Source organism: Platichthys flesus, chromosome 2 (assembly GCF_949316205.1).
Source record: "Platichthys flesus chromosome 2, fPlaFle2.1, whole genome shotgun sequence".
Taxonomy (NCBI): domain Eukaryota; kingdom Metazoa; phylum Chordata; class Actinopteri; order Pleuronectiformes; family Pleuronectidae; genus Platichthys; species Platichthys flesus.
Genome location: NC_084946.1, coordinates 22,903,746 through 22,928,087, shown reverse-complemented (window position 1 = coordinate 22,928,087; position 24,342 = coordinate 22,903,746). Strand labels below are relative to the sequence as shown.

The following is a 24,342-nucleotide window of genomic DNA, read 5'->3' as shown; positions in this document are numbered from 1 at the left end:
ATTTATCTAATATTAAACATTAATAAATCTCTGTCTGTCTGTGGCTCGCACATCTCGAGAGCAGCTCATCCGATCGACTTCACACCTGACACGTGGGTTGTTTGCGGGCTTGAGGAGGTGCAGTGTTAGGTTTTGGTGGGATTTGATTCAATATGCATAACATTTGAATAAACAGGCGACCGCAGCTCGGTAGCAGCAGAGGCCGGGACTTATCATCACATGTGTTGTTAAAGATCATTAGCGTTTAAAATAACATCAATAACAGCCGATTCTCAAAGCTAATGTTCAGCGATTCTGAGTCGAGCTCCACTGAACTTTGAGTCAACATGTGAACAGTATCTTGTGCAGCAGTGGTGAAACAGTCTTTCTTTATTTGCCGCAGCTAAATTACTGCAAGTCCCCTCTAGAGTTTCAGAAAGAAAGATGCAACCACAGCATCACCCCAGGCCGAACAGGCAGGTTTAGAACGGGCACTGCACAAGTATTCATAATAAACATGATAATAATAGGCCCTTATTTATCAGATTCCCTAATCAGAAAGTACTGGGCAAAGATTCCAAAGGATTGATGTCACACGTAGACAGAAATTTAATTTGGCGACTTTATTTATAGTTTTATCTGATTGTACCCAAAATATTGGCAAGTGAGGGAAGATTAATTGAACCTCTGAGTGTTATAGCAGCCATTTCCCTAAACTGGAGAATCAGCATTTATTTCACTGAACTTAACTTAAAAATTAAACTGGGACCAGAGTAATATTTGGTTGAGAAAACGGCCGTCAAATATATTTCTGCACCAGGAACGATTTATAGACTGTCACTGGATCAAACTGTTCTAAATTGTTGTGTTGCTCATACATGAACATCAATAAAGCAGAAAACATTTATAAAGGCCAAACAACAGTGTTAGATGATGCAGCAGCATCACAAACGTTCTTTCACCGGATAAAAATAATGCATCACGTTAGGGAGAGGATAAAAAGCAGCACCATGTATTATTGTTTGGAGGAGCTGGTCCCTGTGTTGTTTTTGTCAAGCTCACGAGAACATATCCAAGCACATCACATTCCTGATAGCGGTTCGTTCCACCTCATGGATTTACAAAGTGCATTTTGTTGTAAACCGAATGTAAGCATGACGGCGTTTATATGAATAAAAAAGAAATCTGTGCTGTTCGGGAAAGGTCATGGTTTTGGAACAAAATAAATACCAATGGGTTCCACCTCCTGGTTCCAGATACAATATTTAACCAAGGTGAAAATCCTTTCCCAAGCACTAACTCCAAGCTTCGAGTCGTAAACAGAACTGTGAAAATGTCATGAACAGATTCCATGGACAACAAAACCATGACTGCAGCTTTTGCAGATTTATTTGGTATAATAGTAAACTTCATGTATTTCTACAGCTCCTTTCAAGACACAGTTACACAGCGCTTTAGAAGTAATATAAATAATACAGTTCGAAGATCACACCGAACTAGAGCCCAAGTACAAAAATAAATAAAGATAAAGATGAGAAAAGAGTCCCTGACAGAGAAGGCCTGGTCACCCCTGGTGCTCAGCCGGGTCTGTGATATGGCTTGTGGTTAAAGTATTATAGATATAAAAACATTATCTCTCCAGCAATGCAGCTGCAACAAATGTATTTCCCCATGGAAATGTACATCCACAGTGGCTGCAAACCCAACAAGGCTCAATGGAACATCTTGAATCGGCTTCAACTGGACAGAAAATCAGTTTTTCACATATAAAAACAAGACCCTTCTTCTTTAAGTAAGTCTTTAATTTCACTCACTTTGGGTGAAATGCGTTAAAGATTCAGTTAGGGTTAGGGTTAGAATTTAGTGAAATCTAGTGGTGAAGTTGCATGTAGCAGCTGATCACCCCTCACCTTCCACACATTAAATGTCATAAAAACTCTGTAACCAAACATGGGGGCCTCCGTAGAGAGGACCCACTCTGATGTAAATATAAAGTATTTAAATATAATGGGCCCATTCTAGGGTAAGGACAACAACAATTCGTACAGTTTGGGTGAAACACACTCGGGAATTTCTGCCTATAGATCCCTTTCACCTTAATCTTTCACACTGAACCTTTAAACTTTGGTTTGCAGTGTTTTAGGATAACGTTCAGAACAGTAGAGCACATCTGAAACTGGAATTTTCTAAAAGCATCGTCGCTGTCGAGCTGCACCACATCTGTGTTGGGGCTCCACAGAGGCAGGCAGGAACTGGAGATCCTCTTCTCCTGTCTCTGGCTTCTCATCAGACATGCACACATGTGGGTTATCTGTCAAGTGGATGTCATGTCTGCTCTAAAGGGCTGACATCCCCCGCTCGCCAACTGGATTCCCAATGCTTCTCATCTCGGGCAGATCCCACGGACGCCTCTCGGAGCTGACTGACAGCCACCGTGTCATAAAAAAGAGGATTGGTTAAACTAAGAGTGGGGATGAGGGTCCCCACTTAAACTGTATGATTCTGCCAAAATGACAGAGCCACGATGATCTGTGCCGCGGAGTGTGTTAGAAATGGAAGCGTCTGGAAAAATAAGAAGAACTCTTCGCTTAAATTCACTCAAAGCTGAGGTTCAGAGATCACCGTCCTCTAAATCAAGCCGTCATGTAACTACATTAACAACACTGCTAACTGAGAGGTGTATTTAACCTTCTGAATCAAACCTTGCCCTAGAAAACAATATTATCTCATTAGAGGCGAAGCAGCCACCGGCACTGATCCCCCGTTGCACCGCCGACCGCCTGAGGACACTATTAAAGGAGCATCTGACCTGTCCACCCACTGACAGCTCAATATATATGGTCCTCGTTTTAATAGACCATCTTGCTGAAAAATATGTCGACAAACCTTTTAAAAAAAGCCATTTCAGAGGAACTCCAATGGTTCCACCCATTACATTTTATGCTCCAGTCCATTCACATAAACTTGATGCTGAGCCTCGGCTGCTGTTTTTATGGTCCGATATGGGCCGCACTTTATTCGCGGGGAGATGTGAGCCAGAAGGCAGGGAGTCACGGAGCGCAGCCGCAAGATGGAGGCAAGCAATTGATACACTGCATTTTAGAAGCTTATATTTCACTTGATTCAGTCACTATCCAGCCTCTAGTGAACGACTATCAGGCCATAGCCGAGCATTACTTTAAAAACGAAAAGAGGAAACTACACCCAAGGCTGAGCGGCTGACGAGTTCCCCTCCGACTTCCTTAGCCGACGTCGCCCGACTGCAGATGAGCACTCATAAATGTCTGCCAGGATTTAAATTATCAAACTGCATTGAAAAGAGGTTTCAGGGGACAGATGTTAAGGCAAATGTGTTCAATTTACGATTGGGGGGGGCTACAAATCTGTATTAGTAAGTACAGGGAATTAGTGTTTAGAGAGGACATTAAACTTTCCCGACGTGTTCCAAGGCATCTTGAAATAATACTGTGTGCCGGTTTGGAGACAGATGTCAAGCTGCTGGGAAGCCGTCTCTGGTTTTAATGGCAGCTGAGTGAGTTGAGTTTCAGCTGATCAAAATTAATGACAAATATGGCACATGTCTGAGAGCAGGTTGGAGAGTAATGGTCTTTTGAATAGACTTTATATACCTGAAGATAACAGCAGAGATGAATGAAATGCAGAGAACCTGATGGACGGACTCTTACATGTTCTCCTCATGTGCATGTGACTCTGGATGGATGAAGCACTTATGAAGCAAGAAGGTTCTGGGTTTGAATAGAAGGCTGAATCGGTAAGGTCTAGTGAGGCAAAGGAAAGGACCTGACATGTCTGTCTGTGTGGAGTTTGCATGTCCACGTGGGATCTCTCCAGCTTCCTCCCACAGTCCAAACACACACACACACACACAAACGTGGGGTTAATTGGAGACTCTACATTGCCCGTAGCTGTGAATGAGATTGTGAAGGCTTGTTTGTTTAAGTGTGTCAGCCCTGTGACAGAAATGGTGACCTCTCCGCAGGGATTAGCTCCAGCTCCTCTGCGAGCCTCAAAGGAGAAGCTGTAACGATGGATGGATGAAAAAAAACTAGGATTCATGCTTTTAGAATAACTACGGATCAAATGCGATGGCAAGGTGGAACAGTGGTTAGCCCTGTTCTCACAGGGTTCTGGGTTTGATCCTGATAGCTGTTTAGAGTCTTTCTGGTATAGATGCTGGATGGATGAAGCAGTTACGATAACAGATTATTTTTATAATGAAATGACAAGGGATCGAATGAAATCCCTTATAGAATGAAAAATATGTTGCCAGTCACTAACGAGCTCTGGAACCTGTTAGCATCTCTTAGCTGCTCTTATAGTGTTTTTCTGTGCCAGCAGGCGTCTGCTCCCAGCTACAAACCTCCAAAATAAACTGTACGTTGCTCAGCACCAAAGAGCAGAAGGAAAACGTTCCCAGTTACTGGAGGTGGTGAGGATAGTGTTTCCCTCAGGAAAAGGGTAAGTGATAGAGTGATTGCAGGATTTCTATTCGAAAGGCACGACTCTGAATTAACACTAATATTGCTCCATGTCTGTGAGATGTTAAAATAGCTGCTGGATAACAAGTTTGTTTTATCAAATGAAAGGGTGGTAATGATGCGAGTGTCACAGCTTGTCCCCGAAATTAATTATTCTGGGCTCAACTTCTCTATTAAGGACACTTTCTTTTTATTTTAAATATATCTGTGCACTCTATTAACGAACTGACCCAACATAGCTTGACTACAGGCGCTAACTTTGAGAGTCTGTTCATGTTCTAAGAGCTGATCTGTGATTGCTCAACCATCATCTCACCTTGTGAAACTAAGAGGTTGAACTGTGGATAAACTCAGCAGGTGGTCGCCGCTCTTTGAAGCAGCACAGGAACCGTCACCAGGGTTTGAAAATATCAAGTAAGATCGAGGAAGTTCAGATTCAGATTGCTCAGACAATCATTTAAAATCCATTTGCTCTTTTAACCTGCTTCATATAAAAATGCTGATGTTGGACACGATGATGTAGATAGAGAAGATTGTGGTTATATTCATGTTATTTAAGTTCAAATACACTTTCCTTTAGATTTCAATGAATTTAAATCTGTGTTCTCTGACTGTCTCCATTCTGCCTGGTTCTATACATATCTCTATTAACGGTGAGGGACAAGATTCCCGGCCCTGGTTTCTGATTGTAGCTCGATCAGTCACGTCTGAGTAGACCCTGCAGGCAAAGAGTCCGTGTGGAGGAGAGGCGGGACACAGTGACCAGAGTGCATCGGCTATTAGCGTTTTAACTAATCTGTGTTCATATGCAGATAGCTGTTAATAGGCATAAGAAAAAATGTGTTTTGTGTGGAGAATCGTTTGTCTGGTGTGGAACTGTCGAACAGTGCAAGATGACTGGAAAACAGAGTCTTGGCTCAGATATCTGATTTCTCAGAAATCAGCCCCAACACGTAAACCATGGTCAGATGAGAGCTGATGATACGCTAACACGTCTCAGATTTCTTTAGATATTGTCTGCCCTTGTTCTTTTAGAACCAAAACCCCCCTGGCTATTGGGCCTTTTTTACCAGATTTACCGGAGTGTTTGTGAACTTTGTGAAGCGTGTGTTAACTTTTCTGGTAAAATAATGCTAAAGCTAAATTGTAAATGTTAAATATAAATGTATATTTTTAATCTAAATATAACTGTAAATTTCAATTTTAATGTGGTGAATCTTGCATGTAGGCAAATATAAACTGCCCTTCGAATTACCAAAAATAGAATCTAAATCATTATTTATCTGGAATTCCAATTAACCCGATCGAAAAAGAATATACATTAGTGTTACTTATAGTTCAATCACCAAAGAGATCAAATTAATTGTAAATGCTCGTGACGAAACGTGAAAAGTGAATGTACAATGCAGATGATCACAGAGCCGAGAGCTGTGAGCTCATTAATTTAAATGACCCGTCTCACACATGTCCGATATCCTACATGTGACATCTTTTATCCTGGAGAAGGAAATCCTCAAGGTGCCAAACCATTAACTCATGTGATTAAAAATTTACAAACTGTGTCAGAGTGAACGAAGCTTCACTCTCCTTCGCTGTGCATTCCCCGACAATACCAGAAAAAGATATGTTTGAAAGCCGAAGAGTGTCACTGTACATAAACTGTAACGTCACTAATCTCAAAGTTAATGTTATGCATCAGCATGCATCACACAGCCTCGTACACAACACAGTCTGTGGAGCGCTGAATCACCGGCGTTAACGAATAAATCACCTCTGAAATTCCTCCACGCATTTAAATTCTTCAGCCGAGCACAGAAAACTCTGAGCCGCGGCCGATTGGAAAGGAGACAGCACCTCCTCACGCTGAGCTGCAACCAAGCGTGGGCCATTAACAGCAATACAATTGACTAACTTTAAAGCAGGTTGCTCTAATTGCCGGGTAAGGGCAGGCTTTCAGTTTGTAAGACCCAATTACCGCCATGCTGTTAGCACTTCTCCACTAATTGCATTCATCAGCTCAAATCGTTATCACCAGGCGCTCCTCCGATTTCTATCAAACCCCCAAAAACCTTCATTTCTGTTGAGTTTCCGAATCGCTCGAGGTAACTCATAATGTGGCGAGGGATAATGGGTTTACATTTGAGCTGTAATTGGAGAAGGGGATGGAGATAGACGACTGCTGGCGTATCTGATTCTGACACAATGTTGGTTCCTATCTGCGGCGGCCGAGAAACACAGCTGTTAAAAATTGCAGGAAGGTACCAAAAGGCCAAATAACAGCAACATCAGCCTACTGTTGGAAAATCAAAGAAGAAACAACCCTCATATCGAGCTAGAGGAAGCTGTGGAGTGAACCCACTCTGAAGGGTGAAGGGGGACGCCACCAGAGGAACGTCTTTTGTGGGTGGAGCTGGCTTGTGTGAAAATAAACATCTTCCTCTCACCCGTACATGGGAGCTTGTGTGCAGTATCTTGGCTGCTGCCCTCTTCTGGTCAGATACCTCAGAGATGGATCCAGTCTTCAAGACAGAGGTTCACAGCCCCTTCATGCCCCCTTTACCACGGGGATCACATAAACAGGCAGCACATGGTCCTTTTGACCCTTTCTTCGTCATGAATGTCATATCTTATTTTTTATTGCCAATACGCTTGTCCTTCAAGGAGTCTTGTGAAACTCCTGTTTGCGTCTTCCTCGCTCTCATATTTTTGAAAAAAAAATCGAATCCCTAGATCCTTCCAATCTTGTTTTATATATTTTCTTAACTTTATGTTTCCATTTTCGTTTATTGTCAATGCAACAAGTTGATTGATAACAATGTGTACCACTGTTTTGTGTGTTTATGTTGATAAATAATGACCATGTTTCAAATGAATGGATTTATGCATATGCACATATGATATTTGTTCATTACAATTGCCCTGTAATGTGAAATTAACAAATAAAATATAATAACAATGAAAAAAGAAGTTGTATGAAACTGTTGTTTTTTCTCTGTGTGGTAGTTGAAATATAAAGAGAGTGTTTTGTTTTTATCACAATGATATTTACCATATGATACAATACCTCGGCTAATGTGACTAAAGTAAAGCTATTGATATTCAGCAGTTCACACCTTGTCCCGCTGCTCCCCTCTGTTGGCTGCAGCGCCGCAGACACAGAGGAAACAAGCAAGGCCACACGCAGCCACTCAAGGCTCATCTATACAGCTGCCATTCAGATGTGGATAGCAGGGGACATTTGATGGTTTTCTAATCTCAGTAGCTGCCACCGGGAGATGGGGCGAGCTGACCCCTGTCATCCCCACAGTGCATCTCAAACAGCCCAGCATCTCCATCTCAATCTCCCTCTCCTCGCTATCTCCGTCCGCCACAGTGTCGTCCACCTGCTCTCCAAATGTCATCCCCGCGCCTCCCCGGGGCGGGGGGGTGGGGGTGGGGGGGGGGGGTGACCTGCTCTGCCGCAGTTCCGTATAATGTCATGCTATCCCTGGGCAAGGGTTCCACGCTGACCTGCCGTGTGAAGTGGGCCGGCTGATGTGCTCTATCACACAACAACCAGGGACCCAGATACAATATGTAGGGCATTAGAGGCCGCTCCTCGAGGGCCGGCTGACCAGAGGAACACGTGTAGTGGAGCTGCTGATGAAAAACAATGAGGCAGAACATGCACGGGGTGTGAGTCCAGTTGGTTCGGAGCTGAAATGTGTTTTCATTAGAATTGTCGTGCAACGGACAACAGAGGCGTTAACAGACCTGTGGAACGAAGCCCGTGAAAACCAACGGCCTGTTTCACAATCAGGGACATTTGGCGATTCAGGTTATTTTCTGATTTGTGCTTATTAAAGATTTATTTCTTTATTTTATTTCATAGAGTAGAAAAATAGGGAGCTACAATATATTTTCCTTTTAATTTCTGGTACTTTTCTAAATCTCTTTCACGCACTCTGTATTTCCTTTTGTTTTTTGGTCTTTGTTTATAAGTTATTTATCTATATCACCTATTTTCCAACCCAATATTTCCCATTTTTGTCACCACTTTTCTATTCTTCCTCATGCTGATCTAATAAGGAGGTGGCTGTGTCCCTGCATGTCTTGAGCATGGATGTGTTCAGTGAGCTGGCAATGGCATCGACACTCAATCTGCTGTGGCTTGAAGAGCTGGAACCAAATTTAAACAGAAAATATACAAAAAGAGGAGTTTGTAAGATATTAAACTTTACGTTTTTTATTTGTTTTATGTTTGCTATTTCATTCTCAATTGCATGAGAAAGCATTATTTTATCTACACTATATTGTCAGAATGTAAAATTTAAAGGCGGACTGGGAATTAATATGCAGCAGAAACACAGATCTACTCGGGAAGCCCAAAAAATTTTTTGGCTTTTTAACTCAGAGTGCAAGTTTTATTCAAGTGAGTGGGTGCCATCTTTGAGATATCTATCTGTCTTTCATCTGCAGTCTTGGCAGGTCACTATTAAAAAAATCCTACAGTGACTAATTAAACTAAACACATAATTACCCTCATAATTTTGGCAGTAAGTATGTTAGAGATATTAATACCAGAGATATTTGATTAATATCAAGTCCAAACCTATATTTGTCACATAGAAGACAACTTCATTTTTTGTTCTCCATTTTAATTATTCAACACACACATTCGATTTGTCATGTTACTTTCCCTAATATTTTGATAGTCCTGAGGCTCCACAGGAAATATGAATGATGAGAAAAGTAGAAGAGACTCATAGTAATTCACTTTTAATATTTCCTTACTGTTGAAAAAAGACTATTTCCATTGTTCAGGACAAAGTAACTCAATCTCCAAGTTGGACTGATAACATTTATAGTTGATTAATCATTAATCAACTATCCTCCATTTTGCCACAGGGAAACATTTCTAATTCAGATAGTCAGTATATTTTCCTCTGCAATTTTTATTAATGTTACACATCCTAAAATATATTTTCCAAAAAGTAACCTGACTGTGACAGAAAAAGTTTCTTTTGGATTCTGCCATTAATTTGTGCTCTGGAGAATCCTAATGTGAAAACACTGGAGACGAAGAGTCAAATAATAAAAAAAAAAAAGGTAAAGCCAATTTACATAGAATAGAAAAAAAATCCCCTGAAACATGAGAATCAGCTTGAGAATAAGCCATTAGAGTGCATCACACAGTTTTTAGAAAGTCTCCACCATAAGCAAATATGGAAATATTCCCCCTGAATTCAAATGAGAGCCACTGCACAGTTTCATCTTATTAATAAGGCAGCATGGCCCCTCGTGTGTGTGTGAATATAGAACAGGACCTTGATTTAAACCCTGTGCTGATGGAATTTGTGAGCTATCCACGAGCCGTGCGGCTAAACACCTTATATTTAAAAATGTAACAGAGTTTATGACCTGTAAATGGCACAGCTCAGAGCAGTTCTATATCAAGTAGGCCGCTGCTGCTGCCGCGGCCACGTTGCGTCACCCAGCCTCAGTGGGAGAAGTGTTTCTCATGCCTGGTTTCCTCTCGTCCACGTTTGCCCTCGCAGCACTGACCAACAAGCCGAGAGCTTGATTGCTGCTTTTTTCTGTTTAAACGAGACAAAGTGAGTTACTGCGGAGAAAACAAAAGGATCCGAGTGTGAGAGGAGCTGAGTAATGAGGCTGGGGTCTGACCCGGTCGCGTCATCAGTCCAAATGGACGGCACCACAACAGATCGCACAGCCAAACAGGGTATCGTGTAATCAGGCTCTCCAGAACCTCTCTCCTCCCCCCGTCTCCCTCTCCACTCTTTCATGGCTAGCTAATGAATGTAGATGGTGCTCCGGGGGATGCGGTGGTGTTATTGCAGGGGTTATGTGTGCGTGCCGCGAGCCCGCCGTGCTCCAGCCGGGCTTCGGTGAAAGGTTCAATTGCTCCGGTGAAGCCCCCACCTCAATAAGCAGAAGGGCTAAAGAGGTTTGTTTATTGGGTCCACCTTGGCCTGACCTCCGTAGCTCAGGGACAGGCTGCGTGATTACCTAAGTGTCAGTGCCGCCCGGGGAGAACGAGGCCTGGCTACTTCTTCTAGCCCCCTCTCTGTCTCTCTCCCCCCACTCCCCCGCCCTAATAAATCACTGGAATAAGCGCACAAACCACAGGAGTGGGACAAATGCAAAAGCAAAGAGAGAGCGATGTTAGCCGGAAGATTAAACGGTTTATCCGACATGTTTGCAGTCAAACAAGTGGGATTTACTCCTCTACTGTCAGTCTACAGTGCAACCATCAAATATATTCAGTAAATATTAAATGTATTGATTAAATATGGAAGGTGGGGATTAAACCAGAGGATTCTCTGTGAAGGATGTAGAGTGTAAAAAATACAACACATGAACAAGAGTATGATTTCTACTACTTTGATTGCTGGACTTTCCAAAATCAATTCCTATGCAAACACTCGAACCGCAGCCAAGGCCCAAAAGTCCCCTTATGAAAACACATTTAAATTCACTAGATCTGTATTTCTATTTGGATGTGCAACACATCACATTCACTCATAAATATTTTTGGTCAAGATCCATGCATTATTCTCTGAGAAATCAACTTCATATTTTGCAAAGCTTCAACATTCACAAAATGTTAGTGGATCCTCCCCCCGCTGATCTGAATCCACAGCAGAACTGAATGGTTCTTTCCTGATCCATGTTTCCAACAAGTTTTACTGTGATCATCCAGTAGTCTCTGCATAATCCTGTTATCTAACTGACCGAGTCCCAATTCCATAAAATACTAACTTCACAGAATAACATAAACCAAAGTATAATATATGTCGTGAGCAGCTCCTCAGTTTCTTTGTGCACTGTAATGTTGGACACACAAACATCCACCACTGCAGACACTTTATTTTGCATCCTGACTGTTTTGAGTTCAATTTAAGTGAATTTGGGAAAAATCGAAATAAAATAAAAGAGTTTGCTTCCCTCAGGCTAATATATCTTGAAAGAAATGTAATGATATATTATAATTTATCTCTCGGGAGGTTAGCTCAGGCTTAGAAAGAGTTAACTTCTGCCACGGCTCCATCTTCCTCCACCTCTGACTTGAATGGAAACGCACCTCGAGAGGTCGCGTGCACTGACCCTTCCTGTGTCACAATGTGAAGCCTCCCCCCCGTGCGATTCTGTCTCGCCATGGTATTGGGGTTTTATGCTCGATCAAAGACTTTTGATGGTCGTATTTATTATTTTTTGTTTTCGTCCTTCCTCCAACCATCCTGTGCCGTTTCTCCTCCAGAGGAATAAGGCTCATTATTTCAATGTGAAGTCACAGTTTCTGCCGTTACGCCCTGGGATCAGGCCATCTCTCCATTGAGGGAAATCACTTTGAAAGGTCTTGTTCCCTGCCACACACACACACACACGAAGATGCATGCACAAACTTGCTGTACTGGTATTAGTTCCTTCCCCGTGATGCTCGACTTGCACGACTGTTAAATTGTCGCATTCCCATGTGCACAAGACAAAGGCTTACAGTGCATCATTACCTTGCCGCTGAGCAGAGGGAGCCAGAAAACTCAGCAATTATTTCAGTTTCTCTTTAAGGAGCCAGTCGGGTGAGTGTGGCTGCACGGTGGTGACACTGGGACTGATGGGCCAGCGTTTTCAGGATCAAGTCGGTGAAAAAACTTGACCCTTGACACTTGGGAAGTCAGAGAAACTTGCATGATCAAATGCGAAACTCATAGAGAGCAGCCTGCTGGCCTCATCAACCGGTAGAACTTGTTTGTGTAATGTTTTGTACTAAAAATCTTAATAAAGGGAAAAAAAAACTTATTTTCTCTTGGTACTAATCTCAAGTTGGCAACAATCGATTGGTGACTTTTCCCAGTGAGCTCACTCTAATTGGCTTTTGCAGGTTTCTGCTCACTTGCCCAATCACTGTTCCTTGCAAACCACAGGAGTCTTTCCAAATATAAATCGTACATATCGAAATCAGATTTGAAATTGGGGAGACTTCAGTTTGTGATTTTAAGATTATGTCTGTGAAAACTTCACAATACAGGATCAGATCATCTGCTCACATGAGCCCTAAACCACCAACACCCCAATAAACCGTCTAGAGGTTAAAGTGGACTGAGAACCAGGCCAATTATCCTCCAGCGTCAATCCATCCTCCACATCCTACATGTGATGTTAAAATTAATCTTAATGTTTTGTAGTGCTTTTTTTATGAATTAAAATGTCTCATGCTATTTTCAGAGGAGTAAAGAGCCAGATCTCAAATCCCTGGAAAATCCACAAACAGAAAGTAGAAGGGGCAGAGGAATTCAAGGAGCTATGCACTGTCCTCCTCAACTGTGTCCATTTAAGTCTGTTCAGCAAGACACACAGTGAAGCCTAAAGCCTGAAAATGTGTAAAAGTGTATTTGTTAGCTTTTCTTTGAAAATGACATTGGTGCCCATGACATTTCGTCCTGCTGGTGTATTTCAGTCCGCTGCTGCTGCCTCCTGCACAAAAGCTCAAATAAAATCATTGAAAACTATTTCCTCAATTAGCTTTTTTGACTTTTCATGGGTTATGAATATAACAGAGAAAAGAAATTGACATCAGCACTTCTTTTTAATCCTCAGTTTCTACAGTAAGGGGTTCTGATCAGCCAACAGCAGCAGAGATTGTATATTTGTGTGTTTCTGAATGCTTAGTGTTTCGTCCCTGAAAAACACAACAAACACATGCATTGTACCTATGTGGCTTCTGTGTGACGATGCACTGGTCAGTTCTCCCCAGAGAGACACCATGCAGATGGTCAGCAGCAGCGCCCTTCTGCACATGCTCTGCAGGTCCCTCTTCCGCATCCTGCAAGAAACAAAACAAACAGTCAAGACACACAAAATAATCAACCATTTTTGCATCACATAAACAGATGAGCAGGCTGGCTCACTTGGGCTCAAGCCAGCGATCTCATGAAGCTGTGACTTGGTCAGTTTTAGTAACTCGTAGAATCGTAAAAAAAGCACAGATCTATAGAGCTTTAACTGGACGCTCTGCCTGTGTTTGGGAGTAATCTGCCAAAACCAGTTCTTTTAGTGGATGTATATAAAGATAGACGACTTGTCTCCACTTCCTCACATTATCGTGAAATTAAGCTATAACCACACACACGAAAGAACCCCACCTCGCACATTTGAATCCAGTGTCTGTGCTGTAGTGATCGGGGGATAGAGCCGCGGTAGAAAGGTCCTGTTCAAACACATGTCTCAGCTGTCAATCATGACGTTTCACTCCGACTCTAATAATTAAATCAAAACTTGACAAATTTGAACTTGTTAAGAACTACCAAGAATGACAGCAACCATCTTTGAGAAAGTTGTATTTGACTACTAACATGGAGGAGACAGGGTTTGTTATTTATACCGTAGCCAGCCACCAGGGGCAATTTAGATGCTTTGGCTTGACTTTAGTGGAGCGGTCAGGTTGTCCATCTTTATATACTTCTTTGGGACAAAGTCAATCTGTTAACCCCTTAATGCCTGAATTAATTTGCAATTATATAAACAAATTATTAGTTGTGTTTTTGGCTGTCATACAGATGCTAAATTAATTGGAGATCGTTAATTTCAATATAGCATATACAGTAGATATAAAATTAGGTATGAGGCAAATTAGCGACATCATAAGCGACAAGGTTATGCCCCATTATTAGATAATGGGGCATAACCTTAATTTAACAAATTTTCCAGTCTCTGGTATGTAGATTGATGCTGCTTTTGCTTGAAATTGACTAACAACATATGTTTCTGTACAATCATTGCTGTTCCATCATCACAGTCTTTCAAATGCAGCTTAATACCTCAAAATAACTTTGCTGCACAGTCCCAAGGGGCTTGTATATATTTTCCACTCCGACCACTAGATGGCGACAGAGTGCTTCCAATACCCTCCTTGGTATGTGTAATATTGCACCATCAGGCACAAACGTCACCTTGGCGGCATTAAGACCGGAATGGGGTTTGAGGCAAATTCGCGACATTCGTCCACAAGGGGTTAATGTTTTGTATTTAACTAAACTGTGATCTGCAAATGTGTGCGACTGAACAAAAGCATGTCAACTCTGCATTTTTGGCCTTTGGGGAAACAGGTGCAGATAGAAAAAGCGCTGGTAGCTTGTTAGCTTTGCTTCACCTCCTCCTCCTGACATCCATTCTCAGAGTTTAACTGCTCCACAAGGAGAAATGGGAGCAATGGTTTACAGAGAGTAATGAGACTGGTACCAGTAGGGCCATTGCTTTGGATTAAAGTGAGTTTGCATCCAAACTAACAAGAGTGTGTGAGTGTGTGTGTGTGTGAGTGTGTGTGTGTGTGTGGGGGGGGGGGGGGGGGGGGGGGGGGGTAATAGCTTCTTAGCCCTTAGCTCAACTCCTAAGTTTCACTGAAACTGACAATATTTCAATAACATAACATAGAACATAACACAATAACATATTTCATGTCACTTGACCATCCACTGCTTATGAAGATTGATGACATGACGGCTCCTGTAAAGTGAAGCTAAAATGTCTCATGGCTGAAGTATTGATCACACAAATGTAAGATGTTCCGGTCACACTGATGTTTGTTCAGGTCCCTTTTCCAGTAAGTTTGGTTTTAGTGAATTAATTGATGCTATGAATATGTGGCAAACGTCATAATTGATACATGTATTGAGGGGACCTTGCTTCCGCAGCTCCAACCCTCAATCATTACTACACATACTCCAAATCCACAGGGGGCAGCACTCGCAAACCAAATGTTTCAGGTTTATTTCTGGACAGTCATTTGAGGAAGTGGAGAGGTGTCCGCCATTATTAGACATGGTATATGGTTTGGACCCTTACTGCACCCTACAGGCCTCTTTAACCACACTCTCATCCAGAGCTCCACACTGTGTGAGCTTTCTTTACCAACATAAATTAAACAGGTGATTTACTGCATGCTGAGTCAACAAAGCGTTAGATCGCATTCACGTGTAATTATGATGGCATGCACTGTGTGTGTTGTGCAGGCATCTGGTCGCATCCTCACAGACACATTCAGTGATAATTTTATAAGCTATAAACACACTGCAATTTATAATACCAATTTAGATCTGGAGACAGAACAAATGAAGTCTGTTTACGCTCTCTGTCTCCCCTCGCCCACTCGCTGTCATCGCGCTACCTGGGAGGTGAGTAATGCTGTTTGTGTGGTCTGTCCTAATGTGCTCCGCTCAGTAATCTTCTGGTACTTTCAGAGCGTTGTTGTTCGGTAATTCTCTCCATCACCATCTGAGGGGCCCGTGGAGAGCGGAACAAGCAATGCAATCAGCGGCTCATCTCACTGCCAACGGCGCTGGCCTCCTCTCTCGTGAGGAAGCGGTCACAAACCACAGCTCGGCTTTGAACTCTGTTCCAGGGCCGCCACTCAAATTAGTAAAAATGCTTGGTTTCATGCATTGAGATCAACTCTTGCTTATCTGGCAGAGGCTTACATGTGAGGGAAATGTTTTGCTGCGCCTGCCTTTGTACTGACAGCCAGGGCCGGGCGAGATCTTAGCGGGAGGCTCTCGCTCCGCAGTCTCAGACAGCTGACGCAATCAGAATGTTATGGGAACACAGACTGGAGACAAACATAGGCACAGTGTCTGTAACATCACCCACCGATTTTTGAAGGGACTATTTGAAGCCTGCGGTTCACATTTAGAGCAGAGACGCAACTGCACTTCTTCCCACTGTGCAAAAATGAAGCTACAGAAACCCGGATATGTGTGCTGCCATCTGTGATATGTGGAAAGCCTCACCACAGCCGTGATATCCAGGTCCCACTGATAGACACCAATCACAAGTCAATGAAAGATGTTTCACCTCGTTTGTAGTGGCATCAAATAAACTAATTAAAATCACACTTGCCAGGATCATAAACACTTGATAAGAACTACCTTAAATAACAGAAACCCTAAAAAAAAGACATGTGACGTTTTATGTCCTATTTGCTAACACGGAGGAGGGATTTAGGACCTATACCGCAGCCAGCCAATAGGTGGCAGTTCAGATGTTTTGACTTCAGTTTTAGGAAGCTGGCATGTCATCCATCTTTATATACAGTCTAGGATTCCAAGAAGAACTTCCAAGCAACATATTGAGAGTTCTGAAATGTTGACACTTTAAAAATCATGATTGACTTAATACTCATTGATAGAAGTTGGCACTTCCAATTAAAGTCAATGAAAAAGTCTTTTTGATGTCAAACATACCCATGTAAGTTTAACCGCTGGGGACGCGTTCAGTATCTGATGCCAACACACATGGAGAAGCCCATGTATGGTTGGATATAAGGTTTCCTGCTGGAAAACATGGTTGTACACACTGCAAGTTTCAAATAAAATAATTGTTTTGAATACATTGGATAAAAGAGTGAATGCAACACAACACAAGGTAGCTTTAACATCTTGAGGCCCTTTAGTGGACTATTTCTCCTCTTCAATTAGGCTACCCATCGGTCTTGTTTGAATTTGTCTGACTTCTGCAGGATATTAAGTCACAGAAGAGAAACATTCTGTAGCATCCAGTGTAACGGAGGTGGTTGATTTGATCTTTTAGTTTGTTCATCAGGGACATGCCGGTGAAATTAACACCCACAGAGCCAGAGAACTCATTTTCACCTGTGGTCCCTGCAGTTTGGTTCAATAAGCCACAAACAACGCCCCCAACACCCAATCAGAGGAGCCGGTTGCATGATTAAAGAAAGCAAAGACCGAGCAGTGTTGCTAATTCAGTATTCATAATGCAGTTCCTCAATGGTTCCATCGCGCTTCAGTTTAGTTTGATCCATTTCTGTTCATCTTATAAACCCACTTTAAACATTTCATCCCTTGTTCACCGTCTTATCTTTACTTATTTGCAGTTACTGATAATAAGACGAGAGAAAACTAGTAAATCTCTCTGACAGACTACCTCGAGAAATAATTGGGCTTTGAGTGCACGTTGCCCTGCTCGTGGAAAATGAAATGTCAAGCAGTTCGTCTGTGAGTGTTTATAGCTTTGTGGTTCGGACAGCAGGAAGCCAGGTTTTATTCTAATCTGGATTTAAATGTACTCTAGCATCCAATTTGCATCTTGTGTTCAGGTGGCTTGTTGGAGCTGGTTAGCAGGAAATTATTCCACCTGATGGATGTGACACAGAGAGCAGGTGGCTCATCACAAAATGGCCCGATCCGAGCAAACCCACTTAGGCTGGAGGTTAAGTCCAGGTTTTCCATGCAGGAGGAAAACATACACGTCAGTTTGGGTATAACAGATATTCTCCAACCTGTGAACCACCTGTGTACTCTCATAAATTAACATCAAGATGATTTATTACACAGATACAACCGATCTAACTGTGCATGTAAGGTCTGGGCTGTTTATTAGGATGGACAACGCTTCCTCCTCCTGAGCCAAAATATCCTGGATTTGGGTGCAACCATCTTGAGCTTCTGATGCCATTTGGAGCCAGAGTCTGTGCTGTGCTGATAGTTTATTAAAAGATGTATTAAACATGTGCTCTGACTTTTTAGTTTGGTCTCCGTCCCATTTGCTAACATGGAGGAGGCAGAGTTAATGACTCATGCTGCAGCCGGCCCCTAGGCTACTTGGACTGCAAATCTATTAATGGCCTGATGTTGTGTAACTGTGTCTGCATTTGCTCATCTTTCTATACATCAAAGTAGTTCCTTCCATCAATCAATGCCCAAATGGTAAAATTCCCGTCACAGTATCATACCTGCATCAAACAAATTATGATAATTTGTAAGATAAATAATCAGTATTTATTTACACTTTTCTATATTTAACCAAAATTGTGACCTTTTCCTAAATGCCGAGTTTTGAAAACCTGCACTTCACCTTTGGCAGCCCTGACCCTCCCTGAACATCTCCCTCCGGCGTTTGTCAGCTAAAGAGAACTTGAAAACTAAATTCTGTCTTCCAGGAGACTTGGCTGACCGCACCGTGAACACCACAAGAGCTAAATGAAGTATGAACACGACAAATTACTTCACTGAGCTGCTTCCCAAGAAACAGGTGCTGCTTAGATGTCGGCTTGGACTTGTGTAAACATTTTCAAACCCGTTTGATATGAAGCCCAACACCAGACCAGACTGGTATTTCATAGAGGCCCATGAGAGGGTAGCGACTCCATTCTGTGCGCTGGTTTGCCAACAACAAATAAACACTCAATAAAAAAAGCTGAGTGTGAAGTGGCATCGCAATGAGCCGGATGGCTGATTGACACATATGGTGTTTTCATTACTCACAACACTGATTCAACTTTGTCAGGTTGTTATATTAGTCTATGGTGGCCCTGAAGTGCAAAACATGAAAAATGAAATAACACAACGGCAAATAATTGTGTTTGGCCTGTTTTCATATGTGCCATTGTACTCTCTTATTATCCCGTAGTGTTTTCTGATTGGTCGCTGTGGTTTGCACTTCAGGGCCACCCCCCTGTTGTGTCTCCTCTTGTCATCACCACAGCGACACGTGAAACAAACCAAGATTTAAGCCATTGGTTGTTATTTGTAGCTTTTCCACAATAAAGTTTCATTTCACAGCTGGAATTAATGACTCACTCGTGTTTTTATGCACATTTCTAAAAAGGTCAAGTGTTGGACTGGTTCCACGACCTTGTTATGAACACATGATGGTTTATGAAATGAATTACCGATCAGAGTCAAAGAAATGCACCTAACATCAGGAGATGTGTTCCCTACAAGAGCAGCCAGACTGGGAGATGTGAAGTGTGCTGCATATAAACTATGTGGGTAGAGCAGACAGTATGTTCTCTTTACATTGAATGGGTCACTGCTTTATTATGTCAAAACTCTTTCATTTCAGCGGGTGAGCGCTAACTCGTAGACCCCTGGGCCCTGCTGTTCTGTATTTTTATACATCATATCCCCTCCAGTCGTTTCATCTGCATACAAACCACAAGCATACAGACATTAAACAGGTTGACACCATTCTGGAGTGTTGGGAAACTACTGTTCGTATACTGGCTGAACTACTGGAGAAGCCATGATCGCCACAGAGAAAATGACTACATCAACGTAATATTAAAAACATAAGAGCCTCAGTGATGATCTGCTGTTCGCTGGCTACTAAATCAGAGGTTTCTCATTCACTGGTGAAATGAACGCTGACAGAGGACTTCATGGTCATTAAAGCTGTGTCCCTGCACTCCCTGAAAGCCGAACTAAAACAAGACAATCTGCTCTATGAAGGATTTGAGAATGGGATTCAATCCAGGGACGAACTCGCTGTGAGGCCACAGGGCCTCCCACTGCACCTCCCTTTCAAACCCCTCCCTGTCAGAACCTGGGACTGTCGGAACAATCATTTATTCTGTTAAAGAACGGTGTTCCGCACCAAGAGTCCAGCTACACTCTCAAATTCTAAGAATGGAGAAGATGGCCTGACACGTACATTTTTATTCTTTGTTCTTTTTTTCCTTCGGTCTTCAAATAATAATGATGAAGGTGAGTAGCAGAAGACATGCTGTCTGAAAGGGCTTGTGAGGACAGCATGGGAGGAAACGCAGGCCACTTAAATCCTTCGATGAATGGATCGAGGCAGTGGCCATTACCATAAAGTGATGGAATTTGCCCCTGTGTGTGTTTTTCTACAAACAAATCCCAACGAAATCCTGCAGATAACTGCAAACAAGAAAAACATGTCTACACATCTCCACTGCCATGGGAAGGTCAGGCGAGTGACAGACGAGCACCGTGCAGCCGGTCGGTGACGGCTTTAGCCGAGCAGGACTGATTAACTGACCAAATTATAACTTCTCAGGGAATTGTGCATAGCCTGTAATCAAACACCCAATTAACACTGAGGCGTTTGTCCCTGTTGGCAGTCAGATGCATGATACTTTAAGTATGTAAATATAACAGCATCACATGGAGAAGGCAGATCATATTAGCAAATCTAAATCCAAAGCATATTTTACCTCATTTAAGCTTTAAAGTGCCTAGAAAATCTAAAATAAGTTCAGACTTGTTAGTAGGACAATTATTTTACAGCTTAATTATTTCCTGCCTTTCTTTTAACTGAACCTATTCAGTGTAATGAACCTACCGTCAGCTTTTCACTGTTAGGACCATCAAGTAAAGTGCTGTGTATAGTGGTACTGCTGCAAAGCATTTTACAAACCGTACTGAACCATTTAGTCTGGAGACCTGGTACACACGACCATTATTTCCACTAGAATCCTATTGTTCTAGGTACATGTGGTTATGGTTGTGATGGACACTAGGGACAACACTGAATTGGTTTCATGCCATCAAACTGTGTGTGAGTGAAACCCCTGCATGTGTCTGCCCATCCCTCTAATGCAGATCTTCTAGCTCTCCATCATTCAAGGACAACACAGGTAAGAACAGTTCCCTCTACTAAAGATGGGAAACACAACATGCCTGCGCCAGGGACATTATGTACACAATGTTAAAGAATTATTACACAAAAATTACTCCACAGATTGTCAGGGAACTCGGTGGAAGGCTACAGTATGGGTTGAGGAAGAACCCATCAAATTTCGATGGAGCTGTTGATCATCTACTTTCTTAAAGTTGAGTGATATTTCTAGTTATTTCTCAGAGAGTTAAAAAACAATCTGTCATGTTTACAATAATACAACAATAATATCAAATACCATACAGGGTAAGTAGAACGGAGCTGTTAAAATACGTTGTACAAGTGAGGATGGATAACTGGTGTGAGCCGATATGCAAAGTCCAGTTTTCTGAATCGGAAGCGGGGAGAGAAAAATGGAATTGGAACATCTGTACTACGTGTGATCAGATGTAAGGAAAGTGTGCAGCACAATAATCAATTTCCTCACTGAGTTTTGCAGACAAAAAATTTGAATAACTGAGGGAATTGGTATTATTCTGTTTGTATATACACTGCTGCATAGTCAGAGTTAAAAAAAGAAGGAGGAGAAGGTTTGGCGATTTGACAGCAAGTGAGTTCAAAACACATCAATTCAGTCAATATCATGCGGGGGGGGTCCTCCCTCACCTGTGTTTTTCAACCACTCAATTATAGCTCCCCTCGCCGTGCTCCCGGGGGACAACAGTGTCCCCACACCTATTAGTCTGCACTATTTAACAATGGCTCCTAGATACCTGCTGAACAAATTGCCCCTCCACTCAGGCCATTTTTCTGACCGTCAATGTGTGTTACAAATATATTAGCACACACAGACGGAGCAGGAGTGTTGTTTCAGTTATTTCTGCTTCACTTAGTTTCCTCAATCAAACTCGATGTGAGTCCTGCGGGCTCCCATCATTTTTTAATGTTGACAGAGAAAATAGGAGTTTTGAAAAACAACAGTAAAGTCGGTGGGGGGAGAGGTGGAGGACGCTGGCTCCCAGCCAGGCGTGGGGTGGTGTTATTTTGGAAGCGGCAAACCGGAGGAGGCCGAGCACTTAGTTCCAGAAGCCAACATTAGGCTCAGACCTATTGGAAAACCTCCCCTCGGGTGCAGAGGCAGAGGTCGTCCCAGTGGAGCCGGAGTCCTCTGACACACTTGGCTAGTCCCTCTATCTCGCTCTGCCCTTCTCTATCTCCCCATCTCCCCCCCCCGCTATTGTGGTTCAGCGAGGTCTACTTGCTTCTGACTCATCCTGTGTCCTCACAGCATGTTCTGTGCCACTGGACACACGGTGCTGCACAGCGGGGATCAGATAGCTGTCCTCCTGCATCATCACACCGGGCACAGGGAGCAGAGGAGGAGTCGGCCACTCGGAGGCTTTGAAACACTGCTGACGGTGGAATAACACTTTGTTTTTCCATTCAGGGACTTTTTATGCAAATAACGCACCACACAGCCCTGGACTCACTGTACGTCTCCATCCAAGCATCACAGGGAGGGAAGGACAGAAATTTAAAAAAGGGAAAAAGTAATTCCTGTACTGTACAGTTACATTTATATTAATAGGTTTCTGAAAGTGTCCTCTATAAACTGCTTAAGGAATTAAGAATTCAGTTTTAGAATAATGTCGATAAAATTTGTCTTTACTTGTTTGGAATAAATCTGCAGTGTATAATCGATAAGTGGTGAATATCATGACATAATGTAGTTGTAAGCTGATACTTGTATGTGTTTATTGATATATGTGCTTGCATGTGTAACAGTAATAAATGAATAATGATACAATACCACTTGTAATTAAATATGCATCCTCATTTCACAGTATAATTCTAATGCACTTATTGTATCATTCAATTAAGAATTTATTTATTTATAAATGATTCACTCTCCGTGAATTCATCCGCTGCCGAAGGCCAACGAAAATGATCTCTCAAAATTAAGATTTCACAATAAATTTACTTTGGGTCATGAATGAACCTTCAAAAGATTCATGAATGTATTCATGGGTTTTAATAAGATGTTACATTCATACACTCCCCCGTTAAGCCTGGATACAGATGCTTCATAATTTCAGTGAAATAATAACATAAAACCTGAAACACTCCTTAAAATCTCCTTGAAAAACTTGGTACATGTACAAATACTAAAGAGTTATGGTACTGGACATGTTCTGGTTATAAACAGGTTGTGAATGACACAGACAGACATTCAGTCTGGTCTCAATTGTCTTCTGAACAGCTCCAAGTTATAAACTGATGCAATGTTCAAGGTTTATTTCGCTCTTTCAAGGTTAAAATCTCTAATTTGAAGCGTTGAATGAGTGAAGATCTTTTTCAAACTGGCAGAGCTGCCAAACAACAATAACAAGCAGAACCTGAAACCCAGTCAGAATTCAGAGGCTGTGATAAATGCTGCATTAACATTTCACTCACACCGAGTTTGTGATGCCGCGGCTACTGTTGAATAAGCTGCATTTAAAACAACCAGGCAGGTTTGTTGTTTAGTATTTTTCTCCTTAGTTGCCGTGTTTTCACATCTGATATTAAGTCAGCCACAAAATGCGGTTATTGCCTGTGTCTGTGCTGCGTGTACAATATATATAAATGAATATTCAAAAAAACGTGAAAAGTATTTTGACACACAGTGGATGCATGAGCCAGCCATAAGCCCTAATAAGATCAAAGTAATGCTAAGTGGATCTTCGAGCTTTACTTCCACATTTCCTCCAACAATGTGCCTGCTGGAGCAGAAAATTATTCCGCTGCTTTAAAGCAATATAAGTCACTCTAGAATAAACAGTGTTCACTCGGCTCCTCATACAATTAAGCTGCAGTGACTGAGTGAACAGATAAGAAGGATCCAGAAGTGAAAGCAGAGTAGAATGAGGAAAGCAGCAGTGAAATCAACGCACCAGCTCCACAGTCACGTATCCACGTATTCAGACAGTTGACTTACTCTAACCTTGGCTATAGTTTCTACTTCCCTGAACCAAATCCTCACCGAACCCTAACCTTACATTAAAACTGTCCAGGTTTTTGACGCCTGGACAACACACATATATATATGAACTCACGCACACACAATCGGAATCATGATTTCAATTGGTGAGACCACTTTTATTCAAAAATCGTATTTAATAGAGAAGATCATAAGAGTCCCCTTAAAAGCTACGTCCACATTGCACAAATTCACAGATATCAGTCCCCTAAAAATGATATTTTTTCTCATGCAAAAAAGTCCTGGATCTGCCTTCAATTGGTTCGACTGGTTCAATTTAACAGGATCTGGAACATCGTTAATATGATCAGGGCAAAGGAGGGTGTGCGCTCAGCATCAGGGGCACAGATTGTCTGTAAAGATGGACGACTTGAAAGTAAAGCCAAATCTTCTGGATTGTCCCCTGGTGGCTGGCGGCAGTACAGCTCATAAACCCAGTCTCCTTCATGTAATTAGATGGGACACAGTACA

General features: G+C 42.1%; 1 protein-coding gene across 2 annotated transcripts in view; it reads right to left on the bottom strand.

The window, feature by feature from the left end:
• tafa3a (TAFA chemokine like family member 3a) overlaps positions 1–24,342 on the bottom strand; it is a 90,506-nt gene that overhangs the window by 22,299 nt on the left and 43,865 nt on the right. For both annotated transcript variants that reach the window (XM_062411703.1, XM_062411695.1), the window contains exon 2: positions 13,190–13,302. In XM_062411703.1, coding sequence (XP_062267687.1) covers positions 13,190–13,301 — 112 coding nt within the window. In that variant the 5' untranslated portion in view covers position 13,302. The remainder of the gene's footprint in view (positions 1–13,189; positions 13,303–24,342) is intronic.